At 55.0% G+C, this 24,490-nt stretch overlaps 11 protein-coding genes across 11 annotated transcripts; 4 read left to right on the plus strand and 7 right to left on the minus strand.

The window, feature by feature from the left end:
• Window positions 1-325: 325 nt before the first annotated feature.
• On the plus strand, window positions 326-2,695 carry INS49_015098 (uncharacterized protein; the record flags this gene model as incomplete). Its single annotated transcript, XM_043175784.1, has 1 exon — window positions 326-2,695. The coding sequence occupies one exon, from the start codon at window positions 326-328 to the stop codon at window positions 2,693-2,695; it is 2,370 nt and encodes a 789-aa protein (XP_043020741.1).
• An 813-nt stretch (window positions 2,696-3,508) lies between these two features.
• On the minus strand, window positions 3,509-5,185 carry INS49_015099 (uncharacterized protein; the record flags this gene model as incomplete). The annotated part of the gene is made up of 1 exon (XM_043175785.1): window positions 3,509-5,185. The coding sequence occupies one exon, from the start codon at window positions 5,183-5,185 to the stop codon at window positions 3,509-3,511; it is 1,677 nt and encodes a 558-aa protein (XP_043020742.1).
• A 1,379-nt stretch (window positions 5,186-6,564) lies between these two features.
• INS49_015100 (uncharacterized protein) lies at window positions 6,565-8,913 on the minus strand (the record flags this gene model as incomplete). The annotated part of the gene is made up of 10 exons (XM_043175786.1): window positions 6,565-6,876; window positions 6,949-7,013; window positions 7,070-7,178; window positions 7,263-7,505; window positions 7,661-7,733; window positions 7,787-7,842; window positions 7,900-7,927; window positions 7,992-8,218; window positions 8,740-8,787; window positions 8,899-8,913. The coding sequence occupies 10 exons, from the start codon at window positions 8,911-8,913 to the stop codon at window positions 6,565-6,567; spliced, it is 1,176 nt and encodes a 391-aa protein (XP_043020743.1).
• A 72-nt stretch (window positions 8,914-8,985) lies between these two features.
• Window positions 8,986-10,772, plus strand: INS49_015101 (uncharacterized protein; the record flags this gene model as incomplete). Its single annotated transcript, XM_043175787.1, has 4 exons — window positions 8,986-9,291; window positions 9,354-9,725; window positions 9,785-10,594; window positions 10,668-10,772. The coding sequence occupies 4 exons, from the start codon at window positions 8,986-8,988 to the stop codon at window positions 10,770-10,772; spliced, it is 1,593 nt and encodes a 530-aa protein (XP_043020744.1).
• Window positions 10,773-11,109: 337 nt separating this feature from the next.
• On the minus strand, window positions 11,110-12,500 carry INS49_015102 (uncharacterized protein; the record flags this gene model as incomplete). Its single annotated transcript, XM_043175788.1, has 3 exons — window positions 11,110-11,602; window positions 11,660-12,318; window positions 12,372-12,500. The coding sequence occupies 3 exons, from the start codon at window positions 12,498-12,500 to the stop codon at window positions 11,110-11,112; spliced, it is 1,281 nt and encodes a 426-aa protein (XP_043020745.1).
• Window positions 12,501-12,959: 459 nt separating this feature from the next.
• INS49_015103 (uncharacterized protein) lies at window positions 12,960-14,150 on the plus strand (the record flags this gene model as incomplete). Its single annotated transcript, XM_043175789.1, has 4 exons — window positions 12,960-13,079; window positions 13,134-13,204; window positions 13,281-13,377; window positions 13,437-14,150. 4 exons carry the CDS (start codon window positions 12,960-12,962, stop codon window positions 14,148-14,150), a joined length of 1,002 nt encoding a protein of 333 aa, XP_043020746.1.
• Window positions 14,151-14,217: 67 nt separating this feature from the next.
• On the minus strand, window positions 14,218-14,835 carry INS49_015104 (uncharacterized protein; the record flags this gene model as incomplete). The annotated part of the gene is made up of 1 exon (XM_043175790.1): window positions 14,218-14,835. The coding sequence occupies one exon, from the start codon at window positions 14,833-14,835 to the stop codon at window positions 14,218-14,220; it is 618 nt and encodes a 205-aa protein (XP_043020747.1).
• Window positions 14,836-15,445: 610 nt separating this feature from the next.
• INS49_015105 (uncharacterized protein) lies at window positions 15,446-15,853 on the minus strand (the record flags this gene model as incomplete). Its single annotated transcript, XM_043175791.1, has 1 exon — window positions 15,446-15,853. The coding sequence occupies one exon, from the start codon at window positions 15,851-15,853 to the stop codon at window positions 15,446-15,448; it is 408 nt and encodes a 135-aa protein (XP_043020748.1).
• A 2,145-nt stretch (window positions 15,854-17,998) lies between these two features.
• Window positions 17,999-19,353, minus strand: INS49_015106 (uncharacterized protein; the record flags this gene model as incomplete). Its single annotated transcript, XM_043175792.1, has 3 exons — window positions 17,999-18,342; window positions 18,408-19,249; window positions 19,340-19,353. 3 exons carry the CDS (start codon window positions 19,351-19,353, stop codon window positions 17,999-18,001), a joined length of 1,200 nt encoding a protein of 399 aa, XP_043020749.1.
• Window positions 19,354-20,023: 670 nt separating this feature from the next.
• Window positions 20,024-21,445, minus strand: INS49_015107 (uncharacterized protein; the record flags this gene model as incomplete). The annotated part of the gene is made up of 2 exons (XM_043175793.1): window positions 20,024-21,308; window positions 21,378-21,445. 2 exons carry the CDS (start codon window positions 21,443-21,445, stop codon window positions 20,024-20,026), a joined length of 1,353 nt encoding a protein of 450 aa, XP_043020750.1.
• Window positions 21,446-21,862: 417 nt separating this feature from the next.
• INS49_015108 (uncharacterized protein) lies at window positions 21,863-24,100 on the plus strand (the record flags this gene model as incomplete). Its single annotated transcript, XM_043175794.1, has 7 exons — window positions 21,863-21,916; window positions 21,972-22,287; window positions 22,373-22,835; window positions 22,889-22,932; window positions 22,991-23,371; window positions 23,431-23,450; window positions 24,077-24,100. The coding sequence occupies 7 exons, from the start codon at window positions 21,863-21,865 to the stop codon at window positions 24,098-24,100; spliced, it is 1,302 nt and encodes a 433-aa protein (XP_043020751.1).
• Window positions 24,101-24,490: the final 390 nt, after the last annotated feature.

Genomic DNA, 24,490 nt, shown 5'->3' on the forward strand with positions numbered 1-24,490 from the left:
CAGCTTGGTTTCCTCCAAATTGATCACAACCTGCGCAGTTCTAACCTGCCTTCAATTCCTCAATCCCTTGTCCATACCCCCTCACCTCACCTAGTAAACATCACCATCGTCAACCACAAGCTCTCTCCTCTGATTTGAGACAGCTTCTCTATTCGTCTATGTGTCTGCCTGTGGTCGCGTCCTCCTGACCTTCGTCTTGGGATCTTCGGCCCCCTTTCGACGGCTAGAACCTATCCTTGTACGATAGGAAACCCTTCAATTACTACCACGCCCGCAGGTAGATTCTTGAGAGGCCGTCCTCAAGACTGGTCGAACTACAGAGGCCATGGACCTGAACGATGGCCGACTTCAGTCCAGCCCAAGCACCATTGGCCTCTCCTCTCCCCCACGTCCACCGCCAGCACGCAACACCAAGCAGAAGCGTGCTCCCTCCATAACCCCCCGCAAGTTCAATGCCTTCTTCGCCCGTCGGTCGACGCGTCTCGCCCCGAATGGCGCCTCGGTGAGCCAGAGCTCACGTGCCTTGGGTGCCATCACCGGCTCGGCCATTAATAGACGCCAGCGCCAGATCCGAGACGCACCAATTCCAATGAAACCTCTGGGGAACCCCAATGCCGATGATGTCCAGGACGAGAACGACCATGACGACGACGACAAGCCCGAGAGCCAGACCCCCAGGCAGTCCAAGAAGCGCAAGACGGGCCACCACACCCCTCCCGACTCGTCACCTATGAAGCCACCACCTCTATTCCATTCCTCGCCGTGTGCACCGGATGCCGACCCTGCAGCCGTCAAAATAGCACTCCTGAGCCCCTTGCAGTCTCTCGCGGCTAGCAGTCAGATGACTGAGGACATATCAGACTTCGAATGCGACCATGACGACTCCGACGACGACCACGAGCCACCGAAGCGCCTTAAACAACTCACCCACCGGGGAATGGGAGCCCAGCTCTTCCAGCGCCAGCTGGGAGGCATGCCGCGCGCAGGACGTTCTTACCTGTCGACACCAACGTCCGGTTGGCGCTCAGAGACGGCAAACTTCAGTTCAGGCCCAACCGATGCCCACTACTGTTCTAGCCACGAGGGCTTGGCTAGGTGCATTCCGTTTTGCACAGCCTCGTGTAATACGAACAGCCTGGTTGCCGTCGGGGACGAGGAAGGACGTGTACGCTTGCTGGATTCCTCCTCCAACGCACGCTTCGACAAGATTCACCTGTGCTTCCAGGTACACGGCAACGCCATCATCGACATGGCTTTTTCTGAAGACGACCGCCGGCTGGCAACAGCCTCGGGCGACCAGAGTGGTAAGGTGGTCGATATGATGACGCAGACGCCCATCTCCATCCTGGGCCAGCACACTGCTTCCCTCAAGCAGGTCCGCTTCCAACCTGGCCAGTCGCAGGGAAACGTACTGGCGACTTCGGGCCGCGATGGAAGCATCCAAATCTGGGACCTCCGATGCAATGGTGGAACAGCCGTCATGGACCCCATCGTCTTGGAGCGAGAGGCGGGCTTGCAGTTCACGACCATGCGCAAGATCAGCACCGGCTGTGTCGTCAACTCCTTCTTCGGCGCACACGAGGCCATGCCGCGCCACCAGACCCGCTCTGTCGGCCTGCTGGCCCCGACTACGACGTCGATCGATCACCAGACAGACACAGCCTCCAGGGGCGAGGTGCCTGGTCGCATTAGCGAAGTTTCAGTGACGGCTCTGCAGTGGCTGCCCTCGGGCCGCGAGCACCTCCTCCTGTCTGGTTGTGAGGCCGACGCGTCTATCAAGCTGTGGGACATCCGCTCTATCCACACCAGTCGCAACCATCGCGCGCCCACGCCCCTCAGCTACACGGCCACGCCCGCCTCGCATACCAGCTGGCGGCACTTTGGCATCTCGTCCCTGACCCTCTCCACCAACGGCTCCAGGCTGTATGCCCTCTGCAAGGACAATACTGTCTACGCCTACAGCACGTCCCACATGGTCCTCGGTCCCGCTCCAGGAAGCGCGCCGGTTAAGCGCCCCAAACACGCTCCCGCGGACGAGCTCCCTGGCCCGCTGTATGGCTTCCGCCACCCCAGCCTCCACGCCACCTCCTTCTACGTCAAGTCATCCCTGCGCCCACTGCGCGGCGGCCGGAGCGAGCTGCTGGCCGTTGGCAGCGCCGACAACTGTCCCGTCCTCTTCCCCACCGATGAGCGCTACTTCGAGCAGGAGCTCGAGGCCGCTAGACTGGGCAGTAAGAACAACAACCCGGACGCGACTATGATGTCGTCGTCCTTTTCCCGCCCGGCGACGGCGCGCAGGCCGGCGCTCTCCCGCACGAGCTCCTTCGCGGCCCGCTCGGGGGGCGCTGGTGGCAGCAACAAGGATGATATCCCCATCATCCGCAACGTGGGCGGCCGGCCGCTCGGCACGCCGCTGGTGCGCGGGCACGAGAGAGAGGTCGGGTCTCTGTCATGGACGTCCGAGGGCAACCTGGTCACCGTAGGGGATGACTTTATGGTGCGGTGCTGGTCCGACGGCGATGGCCACGTTGACATGGGAGAGGATGAGGAGGAGGGAGGCGACAAGGTGGCCAGACCCAGCGCCCGTGAGCTGAGGACCAAGGGCGAGGGCGAGGGCCGGAGATGGGGTTGTGGATGGGCCGATGTTGGCAGTGACTGGGACGCCGACGAGGAGGACGATGTCGACGAGTGGTGAGTTCGCGAGTTACTGCAGGCGGCGTGTTTGTCCGTTGGCACAGGAGACGATGATGCACGCGCGTGTACATGAGCCCCCTCTTGGACAGGACGGGGGTGCTGGCATGAGAAGACGAGTCCGCATGTTATTGACGGCCTTGCGTGGTTCACTCGAATCGTTTCGAGTTGCCACAAAAACTTGTTGGAATCGGTGAGGCATTTCTTACAGCATTGTAGCATTTTCCGGACGGGGAGTTAGGCACAGGGACAGGCGTATTTGTGGACACGGTTTGGTCTTGCTTTCTCCTTGTTCTACGAACGATGGGGAGGTGGAGGCAGTGGAGACCACATATGATGGCGTTGGTATTATGGCATTCCAGGATTGTTAGGTAGATGGTACCGCATCCAGAGTAGATAACCACGGGATAGATACGTCCCATACATTCCCATACATCATGAAGCCAACCACATATTCACAGTGTAAATCTGTTTGCTCCAGCTTAGCGTGAAATTTGTGTCATGATGATGCTCATTTCCGCTAATTGTTTATAGGTCTCTATCCTACCCTTACGCAAGGAGGAAAGCCTCCATCCATGACAGACGCCGGGTTGAGCCCTTTAAGGATCTTTCTATCATCTATCCATGATGAAGGAAGTATAGGGTATCGTTCATGTAGGTCCTGCATCCTGAGGCCGTCCAGCTCTCGTCCGCCAGTTTCAGCGCTGTGTCAGAACGCCATATGCATCTAGTCTATTCCCGCAGACACATGTATGCACAAATGCAATCCCAATGACAATTTCCACGCTTGACAATGCCTCCAGTGACAGAAACGCAATCACCAATCCTTTCCCGTGAAACCACTTGGCACTGTCCATGTTGTGCCATCACTCCGCCGCATGTACAGGTACGCAGCGAAAGCCGTGGCAACGCTAAGCAGTACAGCGACATTCGAGACAACGGCGTACAGGGCATTGCCTGGCCTTCGCTCCGTGTCTCCCACTATCATGGCGGATATTCCAAGGCTCTGCTTCGCAGGTCGGGTAGGGCCCCGAGAGATTGGGCAGGCCTGGGAATCCCGACCCACGCTGCCTTGGTCATCGTCTGCAGTGCCGTCATAGCCTCCAGCTTCGCGCCGTGTCATCTTGGCCTGACTATTGTCATCATCGTACCGAACCGTCCGGAAACCCTCGCCCGGCACGATCGCGTCGCGCGCGAGGTGGGCGTCAGTCTCGTCTTCCTGCGCTTCCTTAGGCAGCCCACCTGATGAAACCGAGGACACCTCAGACCTCTCGGATATCTCAGGTGGACTCGCGGTGGTGTCCTTGGTGGACGTCGTGGCCGTCCTAGCTGCCGACGGTGTAGTGGCCGTGACGGAGCCACTCGCACCGCTAGACCTCTTCATTGTCCGTAAAAGCCTGCCCTTGGCGATAGCAATGCTGTCTCTCAGTCGGGACCCGATTCCCGCCGGCTGCGGTTCTGCTTTGGCAGCTTGGCGCCTTGATCTCCCCTGCTGCGTGGCGTCTGCCCCGCCGCCGCAAATCTTGTCCAACTGCCCCACCACCGACTCCAGGTAGTCGAAGATGATCACCGACTCGGCGACTATGTCGCGCCGCTCGGACTCGGTAAGAGCCTCTTCTGCATTGGAAAACCGCCTCTTGAACTCGGCTTTGAGGTCCTTGGCCCGCTGCCGTGGGTTCTCGTGACCGAGCGGGGTGTCGAAGTCGAGGAACGAGAGCGGCAGGGTGATTGAAGGGTCTTCCCCGGCGAGTCCATGTGCTCCTGAATCACATTCGAACGTCGAGTGCCGCCTCAACCTCTCTGGCTCGTCGCCGGGACTCCTAGTACAAGGTACCATGCCTGGCCTCACAGGATTGGGGACGGCCAGCCAGAAGTCAGCCGTCAGGTACATAAGCTCGGTTCGGATATACGACCCGCCGGACAGCATGGCTAGGTAAAGACTGTAGGCGTATGCGAGTAGGACGTGCGGCCTGTCATCGACGGCATCTTTAATGTGTGCCAGGAAAGCCTCCAGCGCGCCAGTGGAGCCTGCGGACCGCAGCTGCTCGTCTACCACGTGCGTTGGCCAGCCTGTCATGGCGCTGATGTCAGCCTTCACACGAGCAGCGCGCAACATGTTGGGCCAGTACGCCGTCTCGAGGATTTGGCGGGCGCGCTCCGTAACCTGGGGTGGTGCTGGTCCATGGTTGAGCCCGGGACTGCTGGTGTTTGTATCGTTGGCGAAAGGATATGTATATGACAGGGGCGCAATCTCGGTGTGGACGCCTATGATGTTCTGCCAGAGGGACTCGAAGGCAACGTAGACGGCGCCAATGTGCAACAAGCCGGTGATGTAAATCGAGGGGTTGTCTGCCTGGGGAGGTACGGCATGGGGCATTCGGTCGAGGATCAGCCTATTGATCTTTGTGTGGCTCGACGCGATCGCAGTATTAATGGAGTGTGCCAGAGACCGCGGCTCCCCGTCTGCTGGTGGTATTTCTGTCTTGTCTGCCATGGGGTATGCTTGTATCCGAAGACGAATATGTTTGTGGTCCAAAGATCCGAGACACACCAGGAATGATGTCTCCGTAGACTACACGAGCCCGGTAGATATGGGAACAAGGCCGCATTCGTGACACCCGGCGAACGTGGGCAGGTGAGACGCTGGTGTGATGTCCGGAGTGAGTCGAGCGCGTGACCGGCGATCTCGATGTGATTCTGCTCATTCCGTGGGGTCGTGAGACGCCACCAGGTCACTGCAAGGCCGCGACTGGGCTCACGGACGCCACAAGGATCGAAGAAGGTGGGTTTGGTCGTGGTATGTATGACATAGACGTAGTCATGTGGATGGAAATGCTGTACAAGGTGGTGGAGATAGTTGTTGGTGATGTGCTCGAGGCTGGGCGCAGGAGGAGGTCTATTGCCTAATGACGGGAGAAAAGATGACGATGCTCAAGACACGCCAGATTATGCAGTACTGAGACAGGGACTGGAATTAAGCCTGGGACAGGCCAAGCTGGCGAGGAATGGAAGGGAAAAAGAAAAGAAGTTACTGGCTCCGTTTCCACGTGAAAGAGAGGGAAGATGTGAGATTGTTCCATGCTAGATGCACCCTAATGCGGCTGAGAAGACCAGCCGTGATTGGGCCAGGCCAGGCCGAGGACAAGGACATGGACATGGTGAAGGAAAGAGGAAAAGAAGTCGAGGCATGACGACCAGATGCATGGAAACCGGTAGTCTGGTCCGGTAGTGGCTCTCAACGGTCCAGACCGTCGGCGCTTTCACACGAAGGAAACAAGACAGGGCGATGGTCGAGGCCGATCCCTGAACTGGACTAACACCACCCACTAGCACGAACTCGCTCGATTGGGGCCGACTCGGCTCCGAGAGAGAGGTTGGAGTGATCTCATGCCACGCCACCGTCGAGCATTCAAAGCCACGGGCAGGTTACATAGAATGGAATACCGTGAGCATGAGTAGGGACGAGTGAGGCAAAGTGAGCAAATGGACAAATGAGGCTGGCCCGTCCGACCAGTCGAAACGGTGCAGTGTGGCGAATCTGGAATCGGCAGGAATTCAGAGGAAAGACCCACTTTATCTTGCTTGGAAGTCGGGAGCTCTGGCCTGGCCCACCGTCGCCCTTGCCTGCATCAAGGGTCCCCCCGATGAAGTCATATGCTAGCCGCCCTGTGGGGGAGGGTGGGGCCGTCCGATCCAAGGGTCGTCATAACCCTTGGTTTTTGCTTCAATCTTGGCCAAAGCAGCCGACATCCCCACCTTCCACATCGCATCCCACATGTCAACGACAGCTCATGGGGGTCACAGGACCCTGCAGATCTTGCTCAAGCAGTACCCAAGCAAAGAAAGAAGCAGATGTTGTCATAGCCAAAACTATCACAGTCTCGTCTTTGGTCCCAATTTGCGAAGCTCGGCAGTGACTTTGAGCGCACGCCTGGTCGCCAGGTCCAGCATGACCTCTTCGCTGCCCCCAGGCACGGTGATGGCCTTGACGTCTCTCCAGATCCGCTCCACGCGCTCCCCTCGGCCTGCTCCCCTCGTCAGGCCGATCCCGCCCATGATTTGGATGGCCTCACGCACGACATGCTCCAGCACGATCCCGCTATGGGCTTTGATCTGAGCAGTGGTCCCTGCTAGGAGGAACTCGCCTTCTGTGGTGGAGAGATGCCCGAGTTGGTAGAGCAGGCTCTGGAAGAAAGGAGTACAGGGTCAGTGCCATCGTCAAAAGAGTTCTGCGGTTGTTGCAATAGTATGGCTCACCTCGATCCACGACTGTAGTGCTTCAGTCTCTCTGCTCATGTTGGCAAACTTGAATCGTATGACCGCTGCCATGTCACTTATTAGCATCCACAACAGACGGAGCCGTGCCAATCTCACTCACGATGGTCTACAAGCTTCTTTCCAAACGTTTCCCGACTCATGGCGTATTCGATCGAGTCCTCGAGGCATACTCGTGCACACCGAACCGACTGCATTGCAATAAACAACCTCTGGAATGATAAGTCTTGTCAGTCCTCTGCGTCGAAGTTTCCGGCTGCGCTCGAAATAACGGCCTTGTCCGCGGAGAGCCTTACCTCATGGTTGAAATTCGAGATAATGTACTTGAAACCCTTCCCGCGCTCACCGACTACCATGTCGAGCGAGATCTCGACGTCGTCAAACTCCACAAACGCCGTGCCAGCCGTCGTGGAGCCAGACATCTCCATGTGTCTTGTAGACACGCCTTTTGTGCGCGGCACCACTACCAGAGTGAACTCTCCACTGCTCTCCTTGACTAGTGTGAGGAAATACTGTGCGTACATGCCTCCTGTGATCCACTATTCATCCTGTCAGCGCCTTTCTCGTCCACGGAAGAATACGTGAAAATCGAATGCGAACGAAGCATTGCGTGTGGAAATACCTTCTTCTGGCCGTTTATGATCAGACGTGCACCGTCGTCGGAGAGCACTGCCTCTGTCTTCAGGCCACGTACGTCTGACCCTGCGTCGGGCTCGGTTATGGCCAGTGCTATCCTGGATTTTCCTGAGAGCACGTCGTCCACAACACTGTTGTCATTTAGCAACGCTTTCAGCCATCAGGAGTCGAGGCCCATGCCTACGTTTGCTGCAGCTTCGCCGACCCGAATTTGTGCACTGCAGGGATCACAAGTGTCTTCTCGGTTGCCTCATCAGAACTCGTTCATTACAAGTGTCAGATTAGGGCCTCGCTTACCGTACCGCCAAATAACCCATTCTCGAGCCTGAATGAATCCAAGTTAACATTTAGTAACGGGTGCCTGTTAAGTCACCTGCATGGGGACTTACCCTATACCCCCGTTGCGCCCTATCTCATCGTGAATGATCAGATCGTGGAAGCCGTCCCACTCTTCTGGCGGCACGTCGCCGATGATGGGATATTTCCCCCTCCAATCGGTAGGGATGGCCGGTCCAGCAGCAATTGGCATTAAAAGACCATCGTCGGCAGCCTTTTTGTAGATCCAGTCCGGGATCGAAGCTGCCTTCTCCCAGTCTTGAATGTTCGGGATGAGGTTCTACACTTAGTGAGCATTTACTCATGGCTCCAAAGAATCCCGATTTGGACAGCAGGGAAATACCTTCTCAACCCAGGCCCGCATCGCCTGGCGAAGCTGCCTGTGACTGTCGCGATAGTACGGGCTTGGGCAGCCGCGAGCCCATGCTGGCTCTGCAAAAGGGAGTATTGAGCCATAGAGCCAATTGCTCCTCACATCGCCTGACAAAATTGACATTTTGCTGTTTCTAAGGGAGCTGATTGGCAAAGTTGCCAGTTGTGATGTCTGTGCTGAACCACGACCAACTGAGTTGGCAGCGGACGGCTATCACGGCTTGCAACTGCAATATTGAGTTCACCGGATGTACATATGAGACCAATCACACATCTAGAATCGCTACCTGGCACTTGATCCAAATCGCTTGCGCCTCGCGTCGCGAAGTTGGTCCCGGTTGTGAAGGGCTAATTCCGAATACACTCCCGAGGTCCGGCTTTGCGGAATCGTGCGGGCGGAGTCGATCTCCAGTGCCGACCAAACCTTACCCGGAACTTGCCAGGCACACGGTCGGCAATTGTGTCCAATTTTGCAGCCTGGGTAAAACAAATGTGATGGTAGGTCTTGTTGAGAAGGATGGCCTTTACTGTTGCCAGTTGCAGGCTCTGCTGATGGAAGCTTCTTCGTATAAGTCAAACAAGTCTTACCGTGCTACGGGCCATTGACTCTGCTGAGGAATACTTGCTGTTCAGCGGCGCACTTTCAGGGCAATATCTCCCACCATACCTATCACCATGATTGTAGACCAGCTGTTTCCTCGATCCTTTGGGGCTGTTCTGCTGTGGCTCCTCGCTGGTCTTCTTGCCAAATTCATAATCAACAAATATGGAAACGGACTCAACCGAATACCGGGCCCATGGCTGGCAGGCTTCACCGACTTGTACAGACTCTGCATTGTCTGGAAACGGCGGCCAGAATTATGGCACATCAGGCTGCATGAGAAACATGGAAAGCTTGTGAGGCTGGGCCCAAACACAGTCTCGATAGCAGACCCTGAAGCCATCAAGACAATCTATGGTCTCAGCACCGGCTACGTTAAGGTCAGTAGTTGCTGTGTCCAATATCAAGCGAAACCCATGTGTTCTAATACTATTACTTTCAGTCGGAATTCTACCCGGTCCAACAGACAATAGCCAACGGCCAGCCCCTTCAGTCCCTCTTTAACACAACCGACGAGCAATTCCACGCCCGGCTTCGCAGGGCTGTGTCAAACGCCTACGCCATGAGTACCTTGGTTGCTTTCGAGCCTCTGGTCGACACAACTACCGTCACATTCCTTGAACAGCTGAAGAAACGGTTTGCAGGGCGCTCAGACAATGAAGGCACTTGCGATTTCGGGGCCTGGCTGCAGTACTATGCTTTCGATGTCATTGGGGAGCTGACGTACTCCAAGCGACTTGGGTTCGTGGACCGTGGTGTTGATGTTGACCACATAATTGGAAATCTGGAGCGGCTTCTGAATTACGTCTCGGTTGTATGTTTCCAAGTCTGCCGGTCCGGAGCAATGGAGGAGTCAGCTGATATTGAAATCAGGTCGGTCAATTGCCAATACTGGACCGGATTCTTTTCAAGAACCCCATTAGGTTGTGGATGAGCAAACGTAATCTCCTCAACTCTAACACGCCCGTGGTCCAGTTCGCTCGCGAACGCATGGCGGGCCGCAGAGACCAGATCGAGAAAGGCATATCCGCCAAACCCTCAGGCCCCGGCCCAGAAAGACGGGACTTCTTGTCCCGCTTCATCGACGCAAGAGGGAAAGATCCAGAGTTCATCAGCGAGCAGCGCGTGCTGGCCCTGACCGTCGCGAACATGTTCGCAGGCTCAGACACGACGGCCATTAGCCTGCGTGCCATTTTTTACAACTTGCTCAGGAACCCGCCGGCGATGAGTAAGCTCCTGGACGAGTTGGCGGCCGAGAGTGGATCAGGTAAGCTTAGCAGGAACGAGGAGGCCGGGCACGCTGGACTCGTGAAGTGGAACGAGGTTCGGGAACTGCCGTACCTCAGCGCCGTGATCAACGAGGCCTTGCGGTGTCACCCGGCGGCTGGCCTTCCTCTCGAGCGGGTTGTGCCAAAGAAAGGTCTTCGCATCGATGGTCATTACATCCCCGGAGGCACCATTGTTGGCTGTTCGGCGTGGGTCATTCACCGAGACGAGGGTGTCTTTGGGTCGAAGCCTACGGAGTTCCGACCCGAGCGGTGGATTGATGCCAGCCCGGAGCAGCAAGCCAAGATGAGAAATTGTCTCCTTTCGTTTGGTTCCGGGGCCAGGACCTGCGCGGGAAAGAATGTGTCCCTGCTCGAGATGTACAAGTTGGTGCCCGCTGTTCTCAGAACATTTGAAGTAAGTTACGGACATGCTGCCCACTCCCTTTAATGTCTCGACGAGTCTGCGCTGACATGGTACGCCTTTCAAGATCGAATTGGTAGACCCAGAAAAGCCATTGGCTTTGAACAATGCATGGTTTGTAAAGCAAAGTGGTTTTCATGTGCGACTCCGGGAGCGGGAAAAAGTCCTCTGAGATCAGTTGCTGGGACGCGATCTTGACGGTACTAGAGGACGAAATAGCTATCCGAAATGTTCTGTACATGTCTCTATGCATTGGTCCAATTCGAATCAAGTACATTTCCATGCGAAATGCTTGTGCTGGCTACAGTGATATCATGCCAGAGCCCTTGTTCCGTGCGGACACATTGCCACTTTTAAGGCGAGGGAGGCTCTCCCAAGTGAGCGTCGTGATGTGTGTGATTGAGAATCATGGAAATTTATAATCTATGTCGAAACCAGAATATCCTCAGTCAAAAATTAGGGTTCGATGAAGGATATCGAATTTCCATCAAAGTGCTGTATCAACTATTCTACAAACGCGAAGACGCGCTCGCCATTTCCTGCTCCCATTTCTTGGCCGCGTCTGCTTCGGCGTCGTAACCATACAGCCAATCCTGGAATATGGTATTCCCCATGAGATTCGGGCTGCTGGGATAGTCTCCATACTCGAACACGCCACGTCTCATCTCCAGCGGCTCCTCGTCTTTCATGTGGATGAAGAACCTGTTCGTGAAGCTACCTCGCTGGATGGCATGGGCACGGCCAACCCTCACCCTGTAGAAGAACTGCAGCAGTCCGGGCAGCTCGTCCTTTGACTTGATGTGGGACAGTGCCGACCCCAAGACAACGGCGTCCTCAATCGCCATGGCTGCGCCTTGGGCCAGGTATGGCAGTGTCGCGTGTGCCGCGTCGCCGATGACGACCATTTTCCCGCTTGGGTGCACCCAGTTGGTGATGGTTGGGAGATCTATCAGTCGCCATTTCTCGACGTCCTCTGGCAGAAACGAGAGAAGCTTCTGAACCCTGCATACGCATGAGTTGTCTGTCAGGGCGCCATTGGATCCGATAGAAGCCACTCACATGGGAGACCAGCCCTTGTAGGCATTTCTGACCTCGGACCCTTTCGCCGGCGCTTTGTAACCCTCCATCTTCCGGTCATCCGGAATGACCATGAGCAGGTTGAAGGTCCTCTCCTTTTGCATGTTATACCCGATGATGTGGTGGTCAGGCCCCAGGAACTGCTCAAAGTTGGGATCCTGACTCAATGGGGCCAGCTCAGGGTCTTTCACCAACACTTCGCGCGGTATGACTACCCGGAAGCACGTGTCGCCGGTCTCATGCGGCTCCACGTTGAGCCCAAGAGCCTTCCTCGCGATGCTCTTGACGCCGTCAGCCGCGATGACGAGATCACCGCTGACAACCTCCCCAGTGTCAAGCACGACGGTACCCTCGTCCACTTTGTACTGGACCACCGTCGCGCCTTTGCGAAGAGTCGCGCCTGACTTTTCTGCCGCCCGGAGGAGGACTGAATGGTAGTCTGGCCGGTAGACCTGCCAGTAAGGCGCACCATACCGTTGCTTATGGTTGGACATGTCCGTGAAGCCCTCAGGCCTGCCAGTGCGCCAGTTGCGGTAGTTGATGCGAGACGGCTTGGAGCAGACAGCCTCCATCTGATCGCCCAGACCCCATCGTATCAACTCTCTGGACGCATTCGGTGGGACTTGGACTCCAGCCCCGACCTGCACGAGGATCAGTGGACTGTAGCACAAATTCAAACATGTCTTTTGCTCACTTCGACAAATTCTGGCGCCTGTTCCAAGACCGTCACTCGATGTCCAGCCTGTCGCAGAGCCAGTGCTGTCCCTAACCCTCCCATCCCGGCTCCCACGATGGTCACGTCTAGCTGACACTTTGCAGTCATGTTGACAATGTACGCGTTCGTCCCGACAATGGCTCAATGAATTTCGATAACACCACTGAAAATAAATCGCGACACTACTACAACACAGCACATCATGAGTGGTTTTGATCCGCTACAGCCGACGGAGTGCCAAGACGCTTGAACTGTCGTCGCATGGTACTGCCGTGATTGCGGAACGGAATTCTGTCCCGTCGTGGATTCCGAAAGCAACCCATGTGGTCTATATTTTCCGTCAGATAATGGGTTAGGGTTGGCTCAGACGGGTGCGGTGGAAATTCACCAGAGGAGAGGTTTGTCACGTACAACGGCAAATGACCGACCCCTCACCAGCAAGACGGTGAGATTTTAAAGCAGTACAGCCGTCGTCATGAATTCGTCGGCATATCTTGAATGAAAGCAATCTAACGCTTTCCGTATAGAACTATTTCTTCCAGTCTGGTGCCACTCAAGTACGACAACATGCCAGCGAATTCAGATCACAAGACCGCGCCGGCTTTCGACGACTTGCCTCTGAGGGAAGGGGATCCCCCATACTCGGCCTGGGGACTGTGGGGCGAGGATGACAACATCGGAACGCTGGTATGCGTGTAGTCATTCATCACATGCATTGTACCTACTGATTATCGCCAATAGAACTGGCTGTCGAAGGAAGTAGTAAAGGATGCAGCTACTGAAATACGCGAAGGGCTCCGGTTTAGCTTGAAGTGAAACCACCTGTGCAGTCCCCATCGAGGCAGTCTCTTTGGTCAAGTCCACGTATTCTGACACATTCCACGCAAGCTGGGAGCTCGGAAAGCCTGTGACGCCCTCGTTTGCGAGGCACAAGGATGCCTTTGATCATTCCCTCAAACCCATGGGATACGTTCTGGATGACATGGTAGGGATAGATCTGAGCTCAAAATCATGAACCGGGCTTAGTTTCTGACCGCTGCTCAGATCACCTTCAACACGCAAAGGAGCACCCAGTGGGATGGGCAGCGCCACTTCGCATACCAAAAGGAGCAGCTCTGGTACAACGGCGCCACTCGGGACGATGTCACGGATCTCGAGACACCGAAAGTGCGCCTGGGCATCAACTGGTGGCACAAGGCGGGAGGTGTAGCTGGTCGGGGTGTCCTGATCGATTACTGGTCGTATGCAGTGGCCAACGGGAAGCAGTACGATGCCACGAGGCCGCACGGTATCGCATATGACGACCTCATGGCCTGCTTCCAGTGGCAGCAGCAGCAGTCCCAAGAGCCACTGGAGCTGAGGACCGGTGACATCCTCCTGATACGCTCAGGGTTCCACGCACGCTATGCCGAGCTGGGCCCCGAAGATGAGCGAGAGGTCGGAGAGGCGTGGCCCCCCGCGTTTTGTGGTGTTCACCAGGATGCGAGGCTGCTGCGGTGGCTCTGGGACAGCCACGTCGCGGCCGTGGGAGGGGACACGCCGGCCTGGGAGGGCTTCCCGTCGGACGAAAAGGCCGGCTTCACCTTCCACGAGGTCTTGCTCGCTGGGTGGGGCTGCCCTATCGCGGAGCTGCTCTGGCTGGAGGATATCGCTGTCTCGTGCCGCGACCGCAAACGATGGACGTTCTTCCTGACTTCTGCTCCGCTCAACGTTCACGGCGGAGTGGGTAGTCCTGCAAACATGCTGGCACTTGCATGAGGTGTGACGTTTGATGCTTAACTTCTATTCGAGTCTGATTGAGCTATGGCTTGCATCTGAATATTACCTACAGATTGGACTGCGCGCTTTTGAGCGTTGTAACCTTCTCCTCACTCCGTTCTAGCCGCACCACGAATGAGGTCACCAAGCCATCGCCAACTTCCCCTGTCTTGAAGTCGTCCGTCTCGCTGAATAATACCACCGCGCTCTGTCCGTCCACCTCTACGCAGCTACCTGCCACCGCAGCCCGCTCCCAGCCATCCCGAGAACTGATATGTCGCTCAAGTACCTTTTGCTGAGATGAAATGCTGCCGCGTGAGTCGAATATAGACACATGCGCAAAACGGGACCGAAGAGCCGCCGGAGTTAGATTTCCCAGGTTGTAGTGTTCAATCGCCGGCGGTCCTGTGGCGAGTGGCTCCATTGCCGCAAAGAACGGCTTCGCCGCCGGGCTGTCGAGAAAAACGCCGTGCGCGTCCATGCTCTCCCATTGCGTGATGGACACGGCGTGCGGCTGTTTCAGGTTATCGTTGGTGACTATCACTCCCGTGAGGATTGAGAGGATTCCATCTTGCGCCAGGAGGACGGGCTCGAGTTGTGAGGTGAAGGTGGAGAGGAATGCCTCGAAGGAGACCGCCAGTGGAATCCGCACGAGCTCTGTGACTGGACCGATAGTTGCTGTCATTGTTGTCTATCTGAGGCTGATGGACGGACATCAGCATGGACATCAAGAGACACGGGAATCTATCATTCTCTGAATTGGATGTTTCTCTGATGTTTAACAGATCCAAGTCCAAAGTTATGCTGAGGTTGGATGCAGGAGCACCACTTCACATGTAGCGGAAATTCCGCCCGCGTTCCGCACCCAGAATGGGTCCACTGAGAGATTATCTACGCACGCCTATACAGTCCAAGCCTCCCGAGGCCGTAATCTACTGGTTCAGAGCGGAAAGAAAAAAGGGAGGATGCTTGCTTTCTACTCTAAATCACTGCTCGACACACTTCGGATTGGGAAAAAAGAGGGTAGCAGCGAAACTATGTAGCCTAGAGCTGTCGCCATAATTAGAGAGTCTATTCCACTTGCCTGCAGGTCATAGCTCTCCTCATGCTTCGGAGATGCTTGCAGGCATCCTTCATTTCTTTTCGCCATCCACATTTTAATAATCTCCGATTAATTAGGTAGTCCGAAACCAAATGGACGAAACGGTTGGTCGCGTCCACAAACGCCATATCCGGCCTGGGGGTTGTTTTACACCTAGGTAGGTAGTGGGATGCACTGGACCCAGCAGAGCCACTTATCCCAACACCAAGTCCACGTCTTCCTCGTGTCTTTCCCATGCTTTAGCAAACACTTTCCCAGAAGCCTGCCGCTCTGCAATACCATTCTTCCATTGCACATAGAGGACAAAATAGCATTCGTGCCTTGTCTTATCTTCGTCACTGGGCCACGTGTACCCTGGAGGAGGAGCCGTAGCAGTACTTTGCATGGCCCTCAGATTCTCCGGCTCCTTAAATGCCAGCAGAAAATCATCTAGGTCCGTCGTCCAACCTTTGACCACAGCAACGAGCTCAACTGTCTCATACGCAAGGAAGCGTTCCACATCCGACGTGTGATGAACTTCTAGAAACCCGACAAACTCCCCGCTGGTAGAGCATAGCTCGACGTAGTACTCCTTGCGAGGGTGTTGGTGGAACGCTGGCATGACAACTTGCCTCGTGGAGAAACGACAACGAGTCGTTTTTGCGAACAGGAACTGCAGCTGTTCTATCGGCCTGCTCGCTTCAACCGATGCCGGGAAAGGGATCACATATTTGAACCACTCACTTCCCGACGTGTGTGGTTGCAGGCGGTACCTCATCGGGCCTGCTTTTGTGATAATCTGTTGCCGTCCGTCAGATACGCGGCCGGCACCACTTGCGAAGACACTTTTGTAGTGATTCCATTCGCAATTGACACGTCGCATGCTCGGTAGCCGTGGGCTGTGGAAACTGCATCGCGAACCATTGGGTGACAGACTCCATAAATCCATCCCGTCGCATCCACCACTTGGAGATATACTCATAGTCGTCTGGGAGCAGAATGAATCCTCGCCAGCCCATCCATGACCAACTCGGCAGGTAATCTTCGTCAGGCGACACGCTAGATGGCGCAGTCCGTCTTGCCAGTCCTCCATAGCCAGCTCGCCAAACGAGGGAGATGTCGAAGAACATCTCCGGATGCCCGTAGTTCAGGCCCCCACAAAATATCCCATTCAGATAGTTTTGTGTGCCCAAAAGCGCTCTCAAGGCATCTTTTTGATATGTGAAGTAACGGCTGTTGTAGTCTGAGATAATTGAACCCAAAGTATGGAGAGCTGGGCTTCGCCCTTCCTTCAGGAGAGTTTCGGGCATGCCGGAGAAGAAATATTCGCGTGCTAAAGCACCTAGTGTCTCTTCACCCCATTGGTTGTTTGTGCAAGTCCAACGGAGAGGGCCGTTGGAGAACACAAGACGCCGTTTGGCGAACAGGAACTCTTGATATGTCCAACCACGTTCTTGGTATGTCGATCCTTCAATGATTGGCTCTGTGCCGATTTCCTCCCCTTGGGTGGACCCCTCAAGGATACTAGGAAGGTCGAGACAAGACAGCCTTTCCCCGCGACCAATTTCAAGACCGACGTGTGTGACACATCTTGGCGCCGATACTCCTTGAATGCCTCGAAGCCCGTAGTTGGCATCTGTCCCGACATTTGCCACTAGACAGAGAGCCGAGTTGGCGTATATCCAATGCATATCGTTGACGTTTCTGGACAAGGATGTGTCACTGTCTTGTATGACGCACAGGCTGTCGACCCATAGATACCTCTCCCCCAGGTAATTTGTAACCCCCATAGCATCTCGAACAGTCCGGGGTAAGTTTGGTGCTCGGCAACGGCGCAATGCACCAGTTTCTCTCAATTGCTTCAGAGTGCCAGTGGTGTTTTTTTAAGCTTTGTTCTTTGCCCCAAGTGTAAGAAAGTGTGATGTACTTGGCTGTGTCGGCGGAACTATAAGGCACGAGACGTTGGCCCACGACATCTATTAGCCAGTCTGGGTGTGCAGATATCCCAGGCTGCGACTTTATCCAAGTCGGCTCCTGGCATTCCAGCCCATGCTCATCGAGGCATGTAGAATACCAGGACTTTGGGACTGAGGGATCAATCCAGTGTTGGTCGGTAAGAATTGAAGTTCCCGGGTGTTCTGGGTCATCCTTGGCAACCAGATCGACGTTTTGATAGACACGCTTTCCGTCGTCGGCGAACACAAATTCAACCGGATCTATCAAGACCATAGCTCCGAATCCTGACCAAACAATCCTCGGGAGGCTTCTTGTGCGGCCTTCGGCTTTCCCATATCTTCCAAATAGACTTAGAATGAGGACAAGGCATGTTAATAATCTCGGGAAGTTTTCCCAGCTCGCGATCAACCATATCTTCTTCTTGATGGTCAAAGATACTTATGATTTTTAAACACACTTGGCAATTTGGTGAGTCGGACATGTCTCTGAAAGCGATGCGGCCGTGGCGGGCGTTCTTGCGTGATGTGTCTGTGACAGGGGTTGAAGGAGTTTTGGAACTGCACTGGGAAACGAGACAAGGTGAATGAAGTAGAGGACGCTCTTCTATGTAGAAAATCCCTGATAAAAGACATACTACTCTAACTTGGTTACGAATGAGAAGGCTGCTGTTGCCAATGCTGACGTGCGTCATTTGAACAAGGAGGGCTGCAGGTTCGCCATTTTTGAAGGACGGTTGGTATTGTAAGTCACTGAACAACAGCCTGCCGCCCTGAAACTGATCCCTGCTTCACCAAGCCCTACGCGAGCCTATCTATGACAGCGCTGGCATGATTGTTCCACTGCATTCACCAAATCCTACGTATCCACTCTCCTCGTCACCAGCTCGCCCAATTATCGTGACCACGTCCCCATCCTCCAGGAAAGTTCTCGTCTCGGAGGAACCGGGTAATCGCAACGGCTTCTTCCCGCCCTCTGTGGCCTCCAGGAGTGAGCCCTGGGTGCCTTTGTCGGTTCCGCTGATGGTACCGGAGCCGAGCAGGTCACCAACGCTGAGATTACATCCTGTGATGGTGTGGTGGGCGATCATCTGCGGGAACGACCAGAGTAGGTTAGACGAGCTCGTCCTCGTCAGGGCTGTTTTGCTTCCGGAAGCAGCTACAAGTTTCGAGCATTGCGTCAGCTAATGATCTTCGAATACTGAAATCCTGGAGTTATCTCACTTTGCAGCTCGACTTCAAGCTGGATGTCCAACACGTTGTCCTTCCTCTCCTCCACGAGATACGGCAGTGGCGTGTTCTCGTTCGGAAGAGCAGGCGCCTGGTGAGGCTCCAAAGCGTCTGCCAGGACCACCCAGGGGCTGATGGTCGTCCCGAAGTTCTTGGCCGTGAATGGACCCAAGGGCACATATTCCCATGCTTGAAGGTCTCTGGCCGACCAGTCGTTCATCAACACATAGCCAAAAACGTACTCAGACGCATCGGCCACGGGAACAGGCGTGCCCATCTCGCTCGGCTTCCCCAGCAGCGCGGCGATCTCGAGCTCGATGTCCAGGCGCCTACACGGCGAGAAGGTCGGGGTGGCGGACCCGGGCGGCGCGACCTGGCCCCTCGGCCTGCGGATGGGCGTCCCGGACACGACGATGGAGGACGCGCGGCCGTGGTAGGCGACGGGCATGTGCTTGTAGTTGGGCTGCAGCGCCTTGTCCGCGCCGCGGAGGATCGTGCCGACGGTGAAGGCGTGCCTCAGCCCCGCGTAGAAGTCGGTGTAGTCGCCGATGCGCATGGGCAGGTGCAGCGTGACGCCCGACTGCGGCAGCACGGCCCTCCTGCGGAGTGCTGCGTTGTCCCTGAGGAGGGCCGCCCGTTTCGTGTTCTCGGTGAGGATGTCGCTTAGGTACAGCCTGACCGAGTTGGTCACGCGTCTGCCGAGCGCGGCGAAGCCGTTGAGCGTCTCCTCGCCGAAGACGTGGAGGTGGCCGTGGATCTCTGGGAGCTCTGCGAAGCCGCCTCCTGTTGCGAACTCCTTGAGGTCCACCACTGAGGACCCAATGGCAACTGCAGGCCTGCGAAAATTATTTGATGGCGTGGATATGATGCCAAAGGGGATATTTCTCAACGAGAAATGTGACCCCTTGGGCACATCGATCCATGACTTGAGTGCTGACATTGTGCAGTATGTTATTCGTGCTGAAGCTATTCTTCCTGCTTCTCACACCGTTATGCACTCCATATTTCTCACAATTATGTGTGTTATATGTCCAACTTACACGATGCATCTACAACATTGTGGCGGAACGGTGAGACCGGTTCCGAAATCCCGGGCGTAGCATTGGTCCGAGCCGGGTTTGTTGCGGCTCCTGAGACAGCCCACGCTTGCTCGGCTTCGGGGCCAATATCGCCGCAAATGGATCGACCGGTTGGCAGGGGGTCGCCATTGTCATGTTCTTAGAAATCGAGCTTGATGGTACGGTGGATCGAGAACGGATGCCAAGGTCAGCAGAAGACCTCGGGATGTTGGATTCATTTGCATGTCCCTGTCAGGACCACCTTAGCTTTTAGGCCATCATTAATACTTTGTTCTATACAGGGGATGCTGGCACTTGTTCTGAGTCAAAGAGACGACTTGTTCACATATTCTATTCAAACACAATGTGGCAGGCGTCAGTATTCAACCAGGTCCTGATCGCTATAAGCCTACTGTTGCAGTATATAGGTACCACAATTGCACGGCAATTGCGGCGTCGCTTTTGTTCCACACCTACAGTGGCAGGGCAATTGTTATCAACGAATCAAATTTGTCAATTCAGACTGATGTGAAATTACAATTCTCCATGATTCTATTTTCCATTCTCATTCGGTAAGACGAAGTGTGGCTTCAAAGGCACCCAGCTGTGCGCATTGTAGTCCGCCTGCAACTTCTTGCAATGCTCCAGACCCCAGTCAGTCACGCCCACCATGAGCGAACTCTCAAACATAAACGCCATGCTGCCCTCTCCCACCTTAGTAGGCTTCAACTCAGCATTACTTGCACGCTCGTGGGTATCCGCGTCTGGCCCGTGGGAGGCCATCACATTGTGCAGGCTCGCGCCAGCAGGCTTGAACCCGCCGCCCGTCTTGGCGTCGTAGTCACCAGAAATGAGGCCCATGAACTCGGACATGGTGTTGCGGTGATACCAGGGAGGGCGGAATGTGTCTTCAGCCACGAGCCACCTAGGCGGGAAAATGACAAAGTCTGCGATGGCTGTGCCCGAAAACGCGGATTGTGCTGTCAGTACAGTGTAAATACTTGGATCTGGGTGGTCGAAGCTGGTGCTGCCGATGACGTTGAACCGGCCTAGGTCATATTTGTACGGATAATACAGCCCATGCCAAGCCACCACGTCGAAGGGGGTGTGGCGCTGGTGAGCCTGATATGTCTTGTTCGCGTACTTGATCAATATCCTCCACTCGCTGTCCGTATCCATGTCGAAGGAAGCAACAGGGGCCTGGAAGTCTCGAGCATTTGCGAGGCCGTTGGACCCGATCGGTCCAAGCTCCGGGAGGGCGAAGTGATGTTGCTCGTAGGTCTCAAGGATATAGCCCCTTGCAGGGCCCTCGGGCAAGGTGACTCGGTAGCGGATTCCTCTGGGGATAACGACAATTTCGTTCGGGCGAACGAGCAACCTGCCGAGTTCGGTTTGGATATCAAGGACCCCGTGTTGGGGAACGATCAGGAAGTCGCCGTCGCCGGAGCTGAACGCGCTGTGCTGGTCCATATCTTTGCCTGCAGCGAAGATCATGATGCCGATGCCGCTCTTCATGGCCGGGTCGCCTGCACCAGCGACGTGCCGGAGCCCGGTAGCCCAGTCGCTCGAATCATCAAGGTCGAATGGGTTCCAACGCATCTGATTCGGGATGTGATGCATGTTCTGCGGGCTTGCAGACGTGGCTCGGCCATCTTCAGGCACTGGCTCGAAGGATGAGTGGGCGGCTGACGGGAGGATCCTGTAAAGCCATGTTTGCTGATTCTGCTGGCGAGGCGCGGTGAAAGCCGTGCCTGACAGCTTCTCTGCATAGAGGCCCAGCGGTGGTTTCTGCGGCGAGTTTTGCCCAATAGGCAGAGCCCCTTTCACAGCTTCGGTTCTAGAAGAGGCTATCATCAGCAAGACCACTCATAAATCTTTTGGTGCAGCACCATCTAAATTAACGTACTCGTGATAAGAGCCGAATCCGTTCTGGTGCGTGTACTTTTCGGGGAAGCGAAAAGCTGTGGATGGCATCTTGACTCGGCTAGGTACCTGATGTCTGGTTGATTTCCTGGATTATTGAGTCAGTGCTTCTTGATGCTAGGACAGTGTAAGGTCATTCACGGATGGGCCGGGAGGCTCGAGAATCCAATTACATATTCTGTCGTTATTTGATTGATAATTGTTTCTCTCAGCCGACTGAAGTCCGCACATTTCGTCAAGGTGTGAAGAAGTCGGAGCGGTGTTCCGAAAATGCGGAATTGTGGTGCTGAACCACGCCCGCTCGTGTTTGCCGAGCATGGGGTAGGACTTGGTTGGGGAATATCAAGCTAAGTTTCCTCGTGCCTGTGCAGGATGACTGCAAAATCCATCTGTTTTGAGATCAGAGAACCTGAATAAAAAGGGAAACATCAAAATCAAACGCTGTACTCAGGAAGCTAGTTTGTAGCAATGGCGGCATCAGGAATCGAACCACCTCCCCGGAGATTCTACCTAGGAAATGAGGTGAGGGACGCTTCTTATACCAAATGATTCGGGCGAGCTGACAATGAAATTGCAGTTTGTCGATAGCGTCAGACCTCTTGGAGACAAATTGACGTTGCTCAATCCCGTAGATGACTCTGTGGTGGCTGATGATGTTCCAGTCGCCGGCAAAGAAGACGTGGACCGCGCGGTGGCTCTTGGAAAGGAAGCCTTCCGGAGGGGCCCATGGGCAAAATTCACAGGGATTCAGCGTTCGGCGTGCCTGAACAAGTTTGCAGATCTCGTTGAAAAAAACGTAGAGCGACTGGCATACGCAGAGTCCCTCCCCACGGGGCGGCCTGTCGCGGGCATCATCCACTTTGACTTGGCGCATATGGTGCAGGTCTACAGATGTGAGCAGAATCATTGACCTTTATGCACGGCTGGCTTCTGAACAATGCTGACTTAAATTTATCACCCCACGAAAAGATTACGCAGGCTGGGCCGACAAGATCGCCGGCGAGTCCTTTGGTGAAGACAACGGATTCGCCAAGCTCGTACGATACAAACCGCTTGGAGTCTGCGCGGGCATCGCGTCCTGGAACGCCACGTTCATGTACATCGGATGGAAGCTGGCCCCAGCTCTCGCAGCAGGCAACACGGTCATCTTCAAGCCGTCCGAGAAGTCTCCCCTTGGCGTACTGGCTCTGGCGCCTCTTTTTGCCGAAGCCGGCTTCCCACCGGGCGTGGTGCAGTTCATCACAGGCGGACGGGACACCGGCACTCTGCTGGCCTCGCATATGGGCATTGCAAAGATCAGTTTCACCGGTTCCATCGCTGCTGGGAAAGCTGTCCAGGAGGCTGCCACAAGGAGCAATTTGAAGAAGACCACACTTGAGCTCGGTGGAAAGTCGCCAGCTCTGGTGTTTGGAGACGCAGACTTTGAAAATGCAGTTGGGAGGTTTGTCAATCCGGTTTACCTTTCGTTCTGCAGTAGGCTAAACTTTTTTACAGCGTTGCTGGGGGGTTCCTTGCGAACTCGGGTCAGATTTGCGTTGGTAAGTCATTATTCAGTGCAGGGTTACACGTGAACTTCTTTCTAATTCCCAGGGACAGCCGCCTCAAGAGTACTAGTGGAAGAATCAATCGCGACCAAGTTTCTCGCTGCGGCCAAAGCCACCTTCGACGGCATTGGGGCACAGATGGGCAGCAGCCCACTCGAGCTGTCCACCAGTCATGGCCCAGTGGTGGACAAGCTGCAGTTTGACCGCATCATGTCGTACATTGACAAGGGAAAGGCATCGGCACAGTTGCTCACAGGAGGCAAAAGGATCGGCTCGAAAGGGTGCTTCATCGAGCCTACGCTCTTCGTCAACCCGGACCCGCAGAGTCCAATATGGAAGGAGGAGGTCTTTGGGCCTGTGTTGACGGTGAGAACTTTTAAGACAGAGGAAGAGGCTATAGCGATGGCCAACGACAGCATGTACGGGCTGGCTGGTAAGGTTCCCCAGTTCATGCAATACCACCGACGCCAAACTAACTTTGTCGTCTCTCAGCGTGTATCTACACATCCGATGTCAGTCGTGCTTTACGCGTATCCGCTGCTCTCGAGTCAGGGGGTGTGGCTATCAACTCTCCCTTTCTCCCAGAGCTTAACACGCCTTTCGGAGGCACCAAGCAGAGTGGCCAGGGCAGAGAATTGGGCCTTCATGGCCTTTACAGTTATCTGGAACCTCAGTCTGTGCACATTAGGTATTTTCCAATCCTTGCGTTGTGTCCAGCATAAATAATTGGCTAATGATTTTCTAGAGTCACCGAGGCTTCGAAACTGTAGAAGTGGCATTCTACTTTGCAGGAAGTCTAGCCCCTCTGTAATCCGAGTACCTCAGACTCGGTCGCTGGGAGGAGAAGATAAAAGCTAGCAGTGCAAGAATAGTAAATTTGAGCCAGCACAATTGGAATTAAAACATCTGAGTAATTACGGTCTTCAACCGTGTGAAAATAGCTCATGACGTGGTTCACCAAAATTGCACACACGTCCAAGCCCGGAAAGCTTGCCGAGACCCGAAATCCGGCAGGAAGGTCACCGATATCTTCGAGATTCCGGCGCTGGCCGCCAAGCCAAGCCCGCCCGGCCCCTTTAATAGCATGGCAGCCCAGCAACTTCAGGACCAAACATGTAGCCTAACATCTCAACTGCAGCCTCCTCGTGATGGATCCAACTGACTACTTCACGAGTCCCGCACCAATGGATCCCACTATCGTCAAAACAGATCACTACACACGGCGAACGCACATTATTTATGCCAGTGTGCCAAAGCCAGGGGATGTGTCGGTTCGAAGTGATCTAACCTCTCGCCTCAGGCTTGCAGTTCATGAGTATAACGTCATTGGGGCGCAGAGCTCTGGGTACACTGTCATACTCACACATGGGACTTCTTTCAACAAGTTTTTCTGGGAGCTAGTAATTAATTGCCTGTTGTCTACACCGAGAGTCAAGCCGGCAGTCAAGCGCCTCATAGCCATTGACGCTGCAAACCATGGCGACAGTGCCGTTCTCAATCGCGAGGTCCTACCAATGAAAGGTGAGCCTCGGCCTCTCCAAAATTTCTGCAT

Source organism: Diaporthe citri (assembly GCF_014595645.1).
Source record: "Diaporthe citri strain NFHF-8-4 chromosome Unknown scaffold_8, whole genome shotgun sequence".
Classification (NCBI taxonomy): Eukaryota; Fungi; Ascomycota; class Sordariomycetes; order Diaporthales; family Diaporthaceae; genus Diaporthe; species Diaporthe citri.